We start from the raw sequence: 16,199 nt of genomic DNA, 5'->3' as shown, positions 1-16,199 counted from the left end.
GTCTAGTCAGAAAAACTGATCAAAATATTCTAAAAAAGCTTTTTTCAGCCTTCAGAGATTTAATGTCATTGAGGAATTAGAAGGTCAAGAATTTTGAAATGGGTGATCCAGAGAAGAGATTGAACCTTGCATAAGAAGCCTCATATGAGCCTGATAAGAACAGATTTTTGACGGGGCCTGGGAATGAAAAAAACAAAACCAGTTGTTCATCATCTCCAAAGGATGAAGGTGGCCTCATAAAACTGTCTCCACGGATTCTAAAGCTCAACCTAAAATCATTTCAGTCATTGATTGGATCAAGATGACTTGGACCCAATAATGCAATTCATTCATTTGGAAGATGGTAACTTTTCTTTGAAAGAAGATAAAAATCACCCTAGGTCTCAGCTATCATTAAAATTTTTCACATACATTTTCTGTACTTAGAAATATGCAGGTATACAAAGACCAAACAGACTGTGAGCAAAACCAAGAGAAATAGCAAAAAAAAAAAAAAAAAAAAAAAAAATTGAAGATGCACACGACAGGAGTATCAGACACAAACTTTAACAAAAACTATCTTTTATGTGTTAAATGAAAGATAAGGTTGAGATTTTCAGATACGTAAAAACTTTGAAAAGAAAAATATTGAAATGTAATGTAAAATTTAAAAGAAGAATTTAAAGAGAATAATGGACAAGCAATAGTTGAATAGATAATGGTAGCTAGTTTTTCAAATTGTATGCATGTATGTGTGTGCCCATGAACACATGAAACCACCAACTCAGATAAAACTAAAGCAAGATAAATAAAAATATGATTATAATTGCGCATATCATAGTCAAGTTGCTGATAACAAAACCAAACAAGAATTGTTTAGAAAAGACACATTACTTTCAAAGGAGTAAAGCTGACTTTTCAACAGAAACAATGGAATTCAGAAATTAAAAAAATAAAATATTCTGAAGTGAAGAAAAGAGAACTGCCAACATAAACTTATTTTTATGTAAAAATATTCTTTAACAATAAAAGTTAATAAGGACATGTTAAGATAAACAAGAATGGAGATAATTCATCAATGACAGAACTACAATAAAATACTAAAGATGTTATTCAGGGAAAGGGAGACTAGATGTAAGCTCAGCATTAGAAGAAATAACTAAATTGCAGCAAAAAGGATAAATCTAAAGGATAAGGTATTTGTTAGATAAAATTTTAGTAAAGTATTTGTATTTAAGATATATGGAAAATTATATTATACCAAAACCATGAAAAATGAGTCAGGAGGAGCTCAAATATAAAGTCATTCAACTTTATATTCAATATTTATGAAGTATTTTTACATTAGTAAAATCAAATGTAAAAATGTATATTAGCATTTAATGTCTCAAGGGTTCACTCTGTAATCTCTTTGGTAACCCCTAGAATTAGTAAAATAGAAGATATAAATACCAAAATAAAACAAAGGTAATAAAAAAGACAGCAATACAATTAATTCAAAATAAGGTAAGAAAAAAAAGAAAAAAGCGTTATAGAACACCTGAGACAAATTGAAGAAAATTAGATTTAGAGATTAAAAATGTGGAATTTACAGTAAAAATAGACTATCATTACAGTGTTAAACATAAAACTATTAAACTCATAAGAAAACACAGGAGAGAAACTCCAGGACCTAGAACTAAGTTGAAGGATTCTTATATATGAAAGTAAAAGCGTAATCTTTAAAGAAAACCTTGATAAATTAGACTGCATTAAAATTGAAAACAATTCTTTCAGTGAAAAGTTCTGCTAAGATGATGAAAAGACAAGTTAAAGAATGAGAGAAAATATTTCCAAACCACATATACAAGGACTCGTATCTACATTATATAAAGAATTCTCAAGACTCAACACTGTATCCCAGATAATTTTTTTTTAAAGTTCATACAAATACCCCTAATATTCACTGAAGTTTTATTTGTAATAGCAAAGTACCAAAAACCACCCAAATGTAATTCAAAAAGTAAATGGTTAAACTAAGTCCATTACATCCATATAACTGAATACTACTCACCAATGTAAAGGAACAGATTATTGATACAAACAAAAATCAGGATGGATTTCAAGGACACTATGCTTACAGAAAAATAAACATAAATCTCAGAATATTGTTTGAATCCTTTTATAGAGCATTCTGCACATGACAAAAGTAGGGAGATGAAGAACACATCAGTGGTTACTCCAGGATAGGAAAAAGTGTATGTAACTATGCAAAGATAACAGAAAGAAGTTCCTTCTTAAGGATGAAGCAATTCTCTATCTTGACATTGGTGTTAGATACATGAATTTATACAAGGGATGACTTGCATAGAATTACACATTAACACATACATACATGAATTAATACAAAAATGGTGAAAACTGCATAACTTTAACAGTATTCATATAATGAGAATTGTTATATTATCATATTAATCTTTTATCCTAAGTTTTTTAGTAAGTTAAATGAAGCAAGATTTTACTCAATATTTTGTAACACACTGTTAGTTGGAGAAAAATATTAAAATCTTAATTTTAACCTTGCTAAATTAGATTATTTCCCCAAAAATCTATGAAATGTTTTATTATAGGAACACATTTTCATATTTTTCAATGAACAAGAATGTCATATGTGGTAAAACATTACTTTTGTTGCATAATTTAGTGGATACAAAATGGGTGTAATTGCAATGTAATGTGTATATTTTTAGCATTTAATAGAACGGACTCATTTGGAGCAAAAGGATGTGTGATCCATGGGGTTGATTTAAAAATATCCAGCCTATTTGCAGAGTTCTCTTTGTCACACAGATGATTTTCCTCTCAAATAAGCTATAATTTTCTAGTACAATTGTCAAATAATTCCACTTTAGTGTGCTTTCTTCTCAGTGCTTATCCAAGTGATGAAGCTGAAATTTCTAATGATTTGATGGTTTAATGCTGCTCACCCTGACACAATTTCTGTAAACAGAGTTCCCTTTTCATCCTAAATGTGGACAAAGACCCTGTGAATATTTGAACCTTTGAAGACCAAACACTCTTTTCTAAAATCTCTTTAAGCAAAGGTCTGTAGACATCACATTTAAGTTCAGTATTAAAACTTTATTTGCAAATGCATGCATCTTCTATAGGTTGTTTTCTAAACATTAAAATATGCTTCACAAGAATTCATAAGATTCTAAACTCAATCTTCAGTGGTACAAGTTAGTATTCAAAAGCTCAATATACTTTGGAAAATAAATCAACTATTTAATGAAAACATAAAATAGAACTAATTAATTACATGGGAAATATATCTTAAAAGGAAAGATTGTTAGAAAATATTAACAGATGTACCAATATTTTAATTAATAAATTTAAAATTAAATTTGTGTTAGATTAAAATTAGCATTTAAATATTAATGTATAAATTGTCATACCTTTGTAATACTTACAAAAATTGGTTGTTTAATTGTAAAGAAACAGCTCAAATCACTATGAATGGTAATGTCAATTGTTAATTGTGGCATAAAGAAAAGTCATTTTGAATAGAAAAATATTAAAAGTAATCACAAATGTGGAGTGGAATGTAACCGCAAAGAAAAACTTCCATAGTTTAAATAATACAAATAACAGAAGTTTAATATAATTGAAAGAAAAGGAGCTCACTATTTTTTGTATATCAAAACTATTTATTAATTCTTTCACTGCCTCTGTTACTAAATATCATATGAACATCTCCTCTTCCTGTTGAAGCTATTCCATTGATTTATTCCATTACCCATGAGTGTTTCAACACTGTGCACTAGCACCAAGTATTTTCACTGCCTCTTAACCCTCTATGTCTTTTCAATGTAGTCCTCATTCTTCTAATGCCATTTTCAAATACCATGATTTTAACACCTGCTATTTTCCTCCAAAAAGAGCCAAAAGAACATTTTCACAGGCTGAAGGAAGTTTACTTTTTCATGGTCAGATGCCAAAAGTTTGTTTCTCTGCCTAAGAACCTCCTTTTTAACTGGATATTCTATACTGTTCTCTCCAGTGTCAAAAGAGTCTGTGATGTCCCTAGATTACTAGAAGGAAAAGGTAAAGAGATACCATGTAAATAACGAAGCATAGGTAGAGCAGATGAAACCAGCCCGACAGTCCCATAGACAGTTATTTTTGGATAAATGTAGAAATTGACCCTCATTACTGTTAAAGTTTGAAACTTGTATCTGTTCTACCTAAGCTGATTCCTCAGGAAAGAACCTTCAGCCCTCTCAAAAGAGTATCAAAGAACTGAAACTCATCAGATCACCTCACTAGATGCCTCCTTGTCCCTCCCTAGTACCTGTTTTCTTACACATTGTTACATTTCTTCCCTGCTATATAAACCCCTAGTTTTAGTCAGTCAGGCAGATGGATTTGAGACTGAGCTCCCATCTCCTCAGCTGCAGCTTCAACTGAAGACTTCTTCCTTGGCAATACTTGTCATCACCATCACTGGCTTTCTGTGCAGTGAGCAGCAGGACCTAGACCCAACCTCTGGTGTTTTGGTAACAAAGTTGAAGCTCCCAGTCATAGAGTGCATCGACATTAAAAAAAAAAAAAAGGAACTCATCTTCCTTTTTCAAAACTGTGGTTTTCTATTGCTCCAATACTTGAGTAGAACTTTGGCCACTGGTCATAGTAAGAATAGAAAATTAAAAATGCCATTCAGTACATTTTGTTTTGCTATGAGTTTATTTGATAGAATTAGTCTGTCAATGAATTATTTAGAGCAAAATATGAGGCATGTATGTTACATTTCAAATTAACACTTACTGTGGTCCAACTGACTTGTTGACCTAGGTCTGTAGCATACAGTGTGACAATGGAGGAAGCTGCAATACTTTGAATGGTAACATAGTCCTTCAAAAAAGGCCCGCCTAAAATAAAAATAACAAGAAAATGTTATTTTAATACAATTTCTTAGCATAATGATAAAGAATTTCTTAGTGTAAAATCAGTAAAAGCTAACGATTAATTTTATGTGGAAATTACAATGTACAAGAAATCTTCAAAGTAAAACAAAATGTGAACAATGCCATTTTATAACATATATCTAGCAACTTTTCATATGCACAGTGGTTTCCCAATACCATCTAACCAAAGTTTAGACTACCATTAGTTACTATCTTATTATTTCTGAGAACATGTCATATTAGGACTTAAACGAATAACATACAGGAATTTTTTTAAAGTGTAATTTTAGGACGAGTGTGAAGGCTCACATCTGTAATCTCAACATTTTGTCGAGCTGAGGTGAGCAGATCGCTTGGGGCCAGGAGTTCCAGCCATCTTGGTGACATGGCGAAACCCTGTCTCTACAAAAAAAAGAAGAAAATTAGCCAGGTGTGGTGCTGTGTGCCTGTAGGCCCAGCAATTCAGGAGGCTGAGGTGGGAGGATTGCTTGAGCCAGGGACGTCAAGGCTGCAGTGAACTGTGATCGCTTCACTGCACTCCAGTCTGGGTGACAAAGTGAGACCCTGCCTCAAAATGAAAACAAAACAAACCAACAAAAAGTATAATTTTGAGTGTTAGTAGAACTATGTCTCAACTAATTTCTAAATGATTTTATAATAGCATAAATTAGTGGTGGATAGATGAATGGTCCCTCCAAAGCACCAGGAGAATGGCATAATTTATCTTTTTGAAATATATTCTGGATGTTGTGTGAAAAATAGAAAGAAGGGAAGCAAGATGATTATTTAGGAGACATTTAAAATTAATCTAGCTGGAGCTGATGTTTGTTGGGCTTAAGGTGGTACTGGCGAAAATGTTAAAATGTATCAATTGTAAATATATTTTGAACATAGCCTAGATTCAACTTCTTGATAAACTGATTGAAAGGAGAAGATTCAGTGAGGTAAAGACAGTTAGATTTCTGGCCTGAGTACTTAAGTGCATTGTAATGTCACTAACTGACATGAAGAAGAGTACAGAAAAAGTAAGATCTGAGGGTAAAAATGAAGAGTCCTTAAGGTATTTTAAGTGTGTGGTATCTCTTAGACATTCAAGAAAGAGCTGACAAATAGGCAGCAGGGTAGAAGTGTGTGTAGATATTTGAAAGTCATTAACATTTAAAACCATGGGGCTTCATGAAATTGTTTGTGTATTCAGCATGGAAAGAAAGGAATGAAAACACACTAAGGTTTCCAGTATTACAGACTTTAGACATAGTAAGACAAAGATATAGCAAAGGTTACTGAAAGGAGCTACTCATAAGATAGATGTAAAATAAACATAATTGACTCCATTCTTAAAAATAACCATCAGACAAGTCTGGAATATGTATATGGGAAGATATATAAAAAAATCTTTTTAAGCATTATTTATAATAAAATATTTGAAAAAACTTAAATATTATTTAATAAGGTAAGAGATAAATATTTTGTTTTATTTAAAGAAATGTATACCAAGCAGGAAGAAAAATGAGTAGACTAGAGCTCATATACAAAAATGGATTAATCTCTCAAATATAATCCTATTATTCTTGTTATTATTATTGTTATACTTAACATATGTTATTTGTGATTTATATTATCTACATCATTAAAAGGCATCATTCCAGTCTCTATTTTTGAAATAAATAAAAAAATGTTAATTTGCATCTGCCATTAGATGATCTTTCAGAATCCAAAATATCTACTTACATTTATAATTAAAGGTCTTTTAAGAGGAAATGAAAAATATACAATTATTGTATACTACATTTGAAGGCAGAAATTTGACAAATCCACTTTTAACAGCCAGATAACTCAGGTGGTCATGTTAATGTATATGGTTCTCTGGGTACTTTATTGGAAACCATTTCACAGTTATATTTTAGAAATTTCATGCAAATTGATTACTATTTGTAAAATACATATATATATACATAATTACATATAATTTAGTATTGCTTTGAAAATGTGAACGTAGTCCTGTGTTTACCTAAGAACACATGTGTGGTAGGCAGATTTCTTAGATAATCCTCAGGATTTCTGCTCCCTGTATAATCCCTGAGGTTCTGCATATGATAGACTATTACTGTGTTGATTATATTGCATGGCTTTAAAAAATGGGATAATCTAGGTAGTACTGATTTATTGTATGAGTTTTTACAATCTGTGTGCAGAAATCAGAGACAGAGGAATTCAGAGATTCAGTGCATTGGGAAGATTCACTGTGCTATTGCTGGCTTGAAGATGGAGAAGGTCAATGTCAAGGATACAAGTGGCCTTTGAGAAAAGACAGCTACCTCTAGGAAGTGACAGCCAGCAAGAACACAGGAACTTCTCTCATGCAACTGCAAAGACCAAACAAACAGACAAACAAACAAACATAAAATGCAAAAGGGTGCTCTCGCCATTATTCCATCTGTGATGAGCACCCTTTCTGTAGAAAGTAATAATTGCCTTGCTGAGAGAATTAAATTTATGTTCGAGTGCTATTTCTTTGTGGCAACAGGGAACAAGCATTTCCAACACAAACTCTTCCAATAACACAAAAGAAGATGGAAGTGGCTTTTTGTCAAGAGTCTTCACATAAGAATTCAGCTCAGTCAACACTCTGATTCCAGTCTTATACTATCCTAATCAGAGAATCAAGCCATAATATGGCTTCAATCCAATAAATGATAGTTTTTTATACTGCTAAATTTGTGTAAATTTGTTACATAGCGATACAAAACTTTTGCAATATGGATCAAGTTGAAGGCTTTGATATCAAAATTGTCAGTAGTATTATGACAATTATGTATAAGACAAGAAAATGTTAAGAAGGACAAAAAATTCAGCTGGCTTTGTATCACTTGAAAGTGTGCTGAAAATATGTTTCCAATATACATCTATTAGCACCCTTAGAAAAGGGGTTAGTTTCTACCCTTCTATCATCCTTGCCAACTTCAAAGAACAGATCATTGGCATTCTGTTTTTAAAATGTGGTCCCATCAATATGAGATTTTGAAAAAATGACTTGATAAAATCTAGATGTATCATTAATCATAGTGTTCAGACTCAAGAAAAAGGAACCATTGTCTTCGGCTTTCCATGATTATGTCCCTTATCAAAGGGAGAGGAATATGTGGGGCCAAGAGGACAGGACATGCCTAACTAGATCCCATGACATATCTTTCTAGATCATACTTAAGGGCCCTGAATTTCCTGACCAAATTAACACAAACACAACCTGGTCTTCGGATATTCCCTCCCAAGTATGGGCCTGGAACTGGGGTACACAACAAACCTAGTGGTTTGTCAAGACTATTGTATAAAGGATGTGGATGGAGCTTTGATGTATTGCTTGGAAACAGTGATGGAAAAAAAACCTATTTTTTCTATGTAGAAATCCAATCATTTTAAACATTAGGAATTTTCCCAGTCCTTCCAGGACATTATAAAGCATATTAATAAAGGTAGGAATATAGAAAATATTTTACTTACCAGTTTATATGACAGATTTATTGTAAAAATTGCTGAAATTCTTCACCATATGCACACCATATACAGTATGACTTTGTAGTTCTTCTCAGTGATAGCTGTCCTTATATTCCCACCCCTTGAATATGGGCTAACTAGTGACTTTCAGGACAAGCGATCATTTGCTAGTTCCAAACCTGGGCTTCAACAATTCTTTAGTACCTCTGCTCATTTTTATACCTCTACTCCCAGCTTGTGAGTAGTCCAAACTATTTTGCTGAGGGGTGAGAGACCACATAGAACAAAGGGAATTTCATGAAAGTTGTGGTTATTGTAGACCAATCACTCCCTAACAGCCCAGCAGCTCACTGCAGCTGCACGCATGAACCTAGCCAAGTTCAGCTAAATATAGCGCAGCTCAGCAGAGACGCAGAGCTAAAGAACTGGTTAAAATTTTACCCATGAAAATCAATGCTTCTATTTTATTTGTGTTTTAAAGGTTTCTTTTGTGTGAGGAAACTATAGAAGTCTCTAATATTCATATAAGATCAACGATTCTAGTAAGTATATTTTGGGAGCAAACGTATAAATACTAAGACCCTGCTTTGTTTTGGTATTGTCTTCTGTTCTTCTTAATATTAATAGTTATGACTAAGATTGGTGGAGCAACTAGCCTGTGCCAATCATCATATGCATTATAAACAAACAAACTCTAACACTTTAAAAAGGATTTAAGTGTTTTTTTTAGCTCTGCCATATAAAAGAAGACCCTGTAGGCAAGTAAGTATGAGAGTCAATCAAATGTAGAAATCTGAGTCACTCCAAATGAGCTTTGGATTTTGATTTCTTTGTACCATATCTCATTAAATCAATTGACTTTTCTTTCAAACACATCATTACATTTCTTTTTATGGACACTTAGACAACTATATTTTACTCATCTCACACCCCATCCCGGTACACTCAACTAAGTAAATAAATTTGGGAGAAAAGGAATATGTCATATTCACCAGAACAGTGAACTAACAGAAATTTATCAGTGTCTTACAGTGTCCTTCAAATGGAAGTTACATTTGACAATGTTGTCTGTGACATTCTTTGAGGCTTCTTTGTGTAAGAGTCAATTTCATTTCGTATATGTCAACATCCATGTATTGAAAGGCACTTATGTGCTGACATGTGCTAGGCCTTATGAAGGCAAAAATAGATGAGACAATAATTTTTCTTTCTTAAACTCTAGGTAGGTGGGAATTTGTCTTGAACATTTGAGCAAAAATCAATTTGAGAGAATCAAAAAAGTGCGGCTCCTAGAAATCTTGCATATTTCTTTGTTTTGAACATACAGGTCTCAGAGAAAGATTAAATGTTTAAGACAGCAGTGAAAACACTCATAACAGTTTTGAGAGACTCAAAGAAATAATCATTTGTCTTTAAGTGCATGTAATACCTAAGAGAGGACAACCTAAATATTAGGCAAAGCAATAGAAAAAAAAATTCAACTCATTATTTATGAAAAATTGGGAGATTGAAATTCCTTAAGAGGAATAGATTTACTATTAAAGGCTTTTTCACTCTATCCTAAAAAAAAGTACATGCTACCCACAGCTTTCATTAAAATTTAAAACTCCAAATTTAAAATAAAGTTGATGTAGTGTCAGTAACAGTAATTACTGGTAGGAGCCATTTTTAAGTGCATTTATTGATAAATTTCTTGAGATCATAGGGTTTAAAAATCTGAGAAATTTGAGGTTTAATAGTGGGCATAATGCTTCTTCTCCAAATTCATTAGTTTTGTTCCTTATGTCACTTGCTCTGCTTTATAACAGCAAAAAGAAAAAGAAAAAATTGAAAAAGCTAAGCATTAACCTTAAGAATATATTATGGGGCAGTAGAACGAGAAGGTGACCAGTTAAAGCTTCACAGATGACCAGTTAAAGCTTCACAGACAAAAATATTTTAGTTTCAGGATCTGCTTCTAAAACTCACAGACAGTGAATATGTAAAAAATATCTATTTGAGACTAAATTATTCATTTATAAAAGTAGAGCTCTAGTTTGTTGGGAGAATCAATCAAATAATACTAATATTTGTATATTTACTGAGTGATAAGTGAATGTCAGCTTTTGAAAATAGAAAAAGGATTATAAATTAAATAAACACACCAGTGAAAAATGCTTCTTACCACATTCTAGCTGCAGACCAACTCGAGAAGGGTACCACTTTGGACCTATTCAATGAAAAATAACATTTAATTGTCAGAAAAAGTGTAACTATAGCTTATAAAACTAACTGTTTCCATGGGAAGACAATTTAGATCTAGGAAGTAAATAAAATGGGTTATCTAGTGTCAGAAATAGAAATAGTGGTTACCTTTTGTAGGTTGCTGACCAGCAATGATGGATAGTGATGGAGAGAAAGCATGAGGAAAGCTTTAAAAGTGGTCAATTTCTGCTCTTTTATTTCGGGGCTTGTTACATAAGTGCGTTCAGGTTTTGGACATGCATCAAATAGTATGACCTATGACTTGTACACTTCAGTCTATGTAAGTTTTTCATCAATAAAAAGCTGGAACATATTTAAAATTGGGAACTTTAATCTCATTTAAAATTCATCTAATATTTGCACCTGAAATTGGGTTATTTTCTCTATCAAGAGTAAATACTAAGATGTCTATCAGAATTATATGTATCATTGACTTTTAATATTATGCGTTTATTGGTCATAGCAGAAGCATCACTTGAAATTTTCTCTTTGTACTACCATTAGGAATAAAGAGAGCACTAAATAATTCTATCTCTATAGAAAAATCAAATCATCTTTATTATACACTGCCATAATGAAGAGTTGATTCACAATTATCAGAATATAACTTTATCTTAAAATAAATTCTATACCATCATTTTAAAGTCTCCATTAAAAGTTTACTTCTTAACTTTGAGATTAAACTTTAAACAAATTTACCACACATATAATAAATTTTTAAAAGAGTATTTTTAAAGGAATTTTCCACAATTCTCTTTTTTTTCAATACATTCATGGGAGAAAGCAGAGATGACTCAGGACTAGAAAGGCATGAGAGTACTTCATGGAAATGAGAAACCATGGACAGAGCCTCTATTCATAGGTAATATATTACTAGTTGAAAGAAAAGTGTAAAAGGAAGGTCGGATGAAAAATGTATGTGGGTAATTTTAAGAATATATTGTATCTTTTACCTTCTAAAGTCTATTATGTGTGGGTATTGTAAATGCATACACTGAAGTAAATTTAACTATCTAGAAAGTATGTTATTTTCCTAAAACTAGTAAATCAAAACATAAAACATAGCTGAGAGATGCTATTTAGAGATAATTAGCTCCATGACTTTCTATAGCCAAGTAATGTTATTTGGTTAAAAATTATATCGTTTTGATTACAACTTTTCAATGCATTTACAATAATAATAAATAAATACCCAAAATATAGCCATGATATGAAAAGTCAAATTAATATACTCAATTATTAGTACTTTTTAAATAACAAATATTTGAAAGATTGAATATAGTACAATAAATGTTGAAAGTCCACAGAATGATACATAAAATTCTTATTCTATTTTATAAGGGAAAACTGAGGGTTCTACTTTACTATTTTTCTGTACTGTTGAGGAAGGAGAAAAAGGAAAAACTAAAAATGAGGAAAAAAATCAGAGAAACATCTATCATGGCTTAAAGTAACCAAAATATGTTTATATGCTACCTGAAATAATAAAGTCATAATGTGCTGCTTAGCAACACCTGATTACGCATTGAATGCAACAATGTTAGAAGAACTGTGAAGTGTCTGGAAGTCTTAACAGATTTACAGAAATAAAACCTGCCAGTCTATTTTCTGAAATATGAACACTAAAATGAATTAAATGTTGTCTCTTGTAATTCTAAGACCTTACAAAGCTCCTGTTTGCAACAGAACATTAGCGACCTCTTAAGGATACTTAATGATTGACAGGATATATATGGTCATTGCACATGTAGAAATTTAATTCAATATTGATCAATTGTTCAAATGTTGATAGCCTGTAAGGTGGTGTTAACATTATAATAGGAGTAAAATATATCTCAAGTAAAAAAGATGTTCATTAATGTTAAACTTTAATTAATCAGCTGAGTGTGGTGGTTCACACCTGTAATCACAACACTTGGGGAGGCCAAGACGGGAAGAATACTTGACCCTGGGAGTTCAAGACTAGCCTGTGCAATATAATGAGACTCTGTCTCCACCACAAATAAAAGTTTAATTAATCACAAAACTTTATCCCATAGAAAGAAATAACAAAGGTGAATATCACTGAATTCATGTTAGACCATAGCTGATCCTCCCCCCAAATAAAGTGATTAATGGGAGAAAACATTCTAGTTGTCAAGAAAAACAGAATTATATTTGTTATTAACTAAAGTTGAAGCATGCAGTCAATATAATAAGAATGGCAATTCTATTCTAAACAAATACCACATCCTAAAGATGAACATATTTTATTTCTGGCAATATAGACACTGCATATAACTATTATTCTTAGATAAAATATAACTTTTATGCATAGAGATCACAAGACAAAAAAGGAAAACCCAATTATAGGAAATAATCAAGAACATGAGAAACAATTCAGTAAGTTTTGGGGTTTACACAATTTATTTGGTTTTCTTGCACATTGGGAATCTATATAAAGCCTAGGCCAGTACTAGTGTTGGTATTGATTCCCATGCACAGATAAACATCTTTAATTAAAAGAGAGAACTAGAAAGAAATTCACCTCCAGTACAGGTAAAATATGTCAATCTCTGCCTGTTCAAAGATAGAAAATAGATATCTCCCGAGAATTTGTAAACAGCCACTGGTTCCATATTAGCTTTTGATGCTCAAGTATATATTATAATATTACTGTCAGGTTTTTGGAATACTTTTATTGAAACTTTAGTAGTGTTCCACTAATGGTGGTCTCAAGCTGTAATACTTCTGGGACATCTGGCCCTAGGAAAAATAACCCACTGGAGGACTATCCATGCAGTTTAGGTAACATAGCTTAAAACCCTCAAGTAGGTAAACTTACAATTTAAGTTTTAAAAATCATATAAAAACTAATCTACCATCAGACAGTGTCCAGGGACATGATAAATAATAAGATTAACTCCAGAGAACATTGGAAATATGGAATCTCATAGAAAGTCACCTAAATCACTTAAAGATGATTGGAAGATTTAAAATAAAGAATCAAAAATATTAGAAAAACATGGTACTGCAAAAACCTACAGGATTTTTTGAGAAAAGATCAAGTAAAATTTACTGAAATAAAACCTTTTGTACCTTATGATTAAAATGTAATGGAATGATAGTGTAGTCATGCAGAACAAACAGAAGAATTAGTCAATGAAAGGATGAGCCTGAAGAACCTAGTCAGAAAGCAGAAGGGGATTAAGAAAATATGAAAGACAGATTAAAAGAAATAGGGACCAAAATTAAATGATATAACATATGTTCACAGGCATCCACAATAATAAGCAAAAAAAGTCCATTAATTGCAATGACAAACTACATATTCCATCTCATCCATCCCTCCTGCTGAGAACAACTGAAAAAGTATGAGAAAATATTTTATCAAAATCTCCACAGAGTGGTTAAGAAAAATAAAAAGAATTAGGGAACCAAGATCTGGGAGACAGGAGAAGCTCAGAAAGCTGAGTCCAGCAACTACCCTTAGCCTCATTCCCCTAAGGGTACCTGTTTATATTGGAAGAAGGAGCTAAGAGGCGAGGAAGCTAAGCAGGGCTTTTCACACACCTATGAGCCTAATGGGACAAAAATCAAACTTTATGCACAAAGAGAAGCCCTGGTAAAAGTTCACACTTTCAGTCGTTACCCTTAAATAAGGATGAATCAGAAATCAATCAATTCTTAAAGGAAATTAAGCCCAATTTTGAATCATCTCCATCCCTGTTTGAATTAAAGTGATCTGTAACCTCCAAAGTTCAGCCTTACTGCCGGCAGAGGCAAATGTAAATCTTCTCTGGAAGGAGATCGTTTCTTTATTCAGACCCTATAATTACCTCTAAATTTTTTCATATGTAATACCAGGCCTCAATAAAATATAACGAAGAATGCTAGAGGACAAGACATGATGAAAAACCAGGGGGAAATTAAAAAGGTATTATAGAGATTCACCAACAATTCAGATAAAGTTTTCATACACAATTAAGAATAACTGTGATTGATATAAACATAAAATACAAGACAGAATTATTTGGAAATCTAGAAACTATGGAAAGAAACAGACATTTTGGAACTGTAAAGTATAGTAAGTGGGTTTATGAGATATCATTTCATGGTAGAGAGAAAAATAGTGAACTGGAATTTAGAAGAAAATATCCCAACTAAAGCAAAGAGAGATAAATATGTGGAACGGGAAAGGTGTAGGATATATACATGATGAACCATGAAAAAGTACATGATTCTAATATATGTGACACTGAAGTGTGAGAATAAAAAAGTTAAAGAAAAGTGAAAAAGCTATATATTGAATGATGTGATGGCTGAGAGTTTTCCAATACTGGCAAAATATACCAAGATAAATATTAAAGAATTACTGTAAATAACTATATAGATATATAAAATAAAATGTACACATACACATATATTGATATATAATTAAAGACATATGATGGCAAGATATATATACTGAACATATATGTAATGAAAACTAGATGTAACCATATAATTGCTAAACCGTTTGAAACAATAATAGAAAAATATTTTTAAAAAACAGATTAAAAAACAACAAAAAATGTCATAAATATTACCAACAAATGAATGGCAATTAAACAAATAGAAGAGTTCTAAAGAGCAATATAAGATATTGGCCAAATAGCTTTTAAATAAAACACTATTGAAAGAAAATGTAAAATAAGGACAAGTTTAATTAGACTAACAAGACTTACTGTCATTAGAACACTTCTTTCTATCATTAGATTAACATCTAAGGGACCAATTTGATAAAAAGAAATTGAGTTCAAGAGAAAGGAATGAGATGATGAGATAAATAAAACAATATTGAGGAAATTCTGGCACGCATATGGATAATTCCATATAAAAAAGCAGAATATCTTATAACTTGATTATATACAATATGATTATATTACTACTAATAATGTATGCACATATACAAAAAATATATACAACCATAATGTACAAAATGAGAAGTATTCTTTGACTTTAAACCATCCTGTAAATTTAGGAAGAATGTACAAAACAAAATTAAGGAATAGGAAGTATTAATTGGGAATGGAATGCTAAATAGGAAGTGTCATAGCATGAAAGAATGTCCTGTGTAAATTGCATTGTCACTTTGAATATGTTATTTTATTAGAATTGTTATACTCCTTCTAAACAGTGGAAGCCTACAGACCTAAGAAAAGGGGCAGGCACATGAATTCTTGTCCTTCTTCTTAAGAAATAAACATCAAATATTACCCAAAATTCTTCCTTGATGTGCTAAAGATACTGGCTGCTGATTTAATATTGTTAAATTAGCTGGGTTTATTTTGTTAAAAATGATTCATTTAGTACAGTACTTCACTGGGATTAAATGGACCGTTTTATTCTCTGTAAACCATTTCTTTGCAGTCTTGTAAATGCTACCTACATAATTAAGTGATCAAGCCAGAATTAAACCAAGGATGCCAGTGAGACATTTAATGGTTTAGTACGAGATGTATGATAGTGTTTATGTATCTGAAAAATGAGAAAACTGTTTCCACTCTCATTCTC

At 31.7% G+C, this 16,199-nt stretch overlaps 1 protein-coding gene across 2 annotated transcripts in view; it reads right to left on the bottom strand.

Moving 5' to 3' along the window:
* The window catches only part of TECRL (trans-2,3-enoyl-CoA reductase like), a 148,223-nt gene that overhangs the window by 51,700 nt on the left and 80,324 nt on the right, over positions 1-16,199 (bottom strand). For both annotated transcript variants that reach the window (XM_030818425.1, XM_003268415.4), the window contains exons 3-4: positions 10,585-10,629; positions 4,786-4,889 (exon numbers count right to left, since the gene is read on the bottom strand). In XM_030818425.1, coding sequence (XP_030674285.1) covers positions 4,786-4,889; positions 10,585-10,629 — 149 coding nt within the window. The remainder of the gene's footprint in view (positions 1-4,785; positions 4,890-10,584; positions 10,630-16,199) is intronic.

This window comes from Nomascus leucogenys, chromosome 9 (genome assembly GCF_006542625.1).
Source record: "Nomascus leucogenys isolate Asia chromosome 9, Asia_NLE_v1, whole genome shotgun sequence".
In the NCBI taxonomy this organism is placed as follows: Eukaryota; Metazoa; Chordata; class Mammalia; order Primates; family Hylobatidae; genus Nomascus; species Nomascus leucogenys.
The sequence above is the reverse complement of the archived record's forward strand: the minus strand, read 5'-3'. Positions and strand labels throughout refer to the sequence as shown.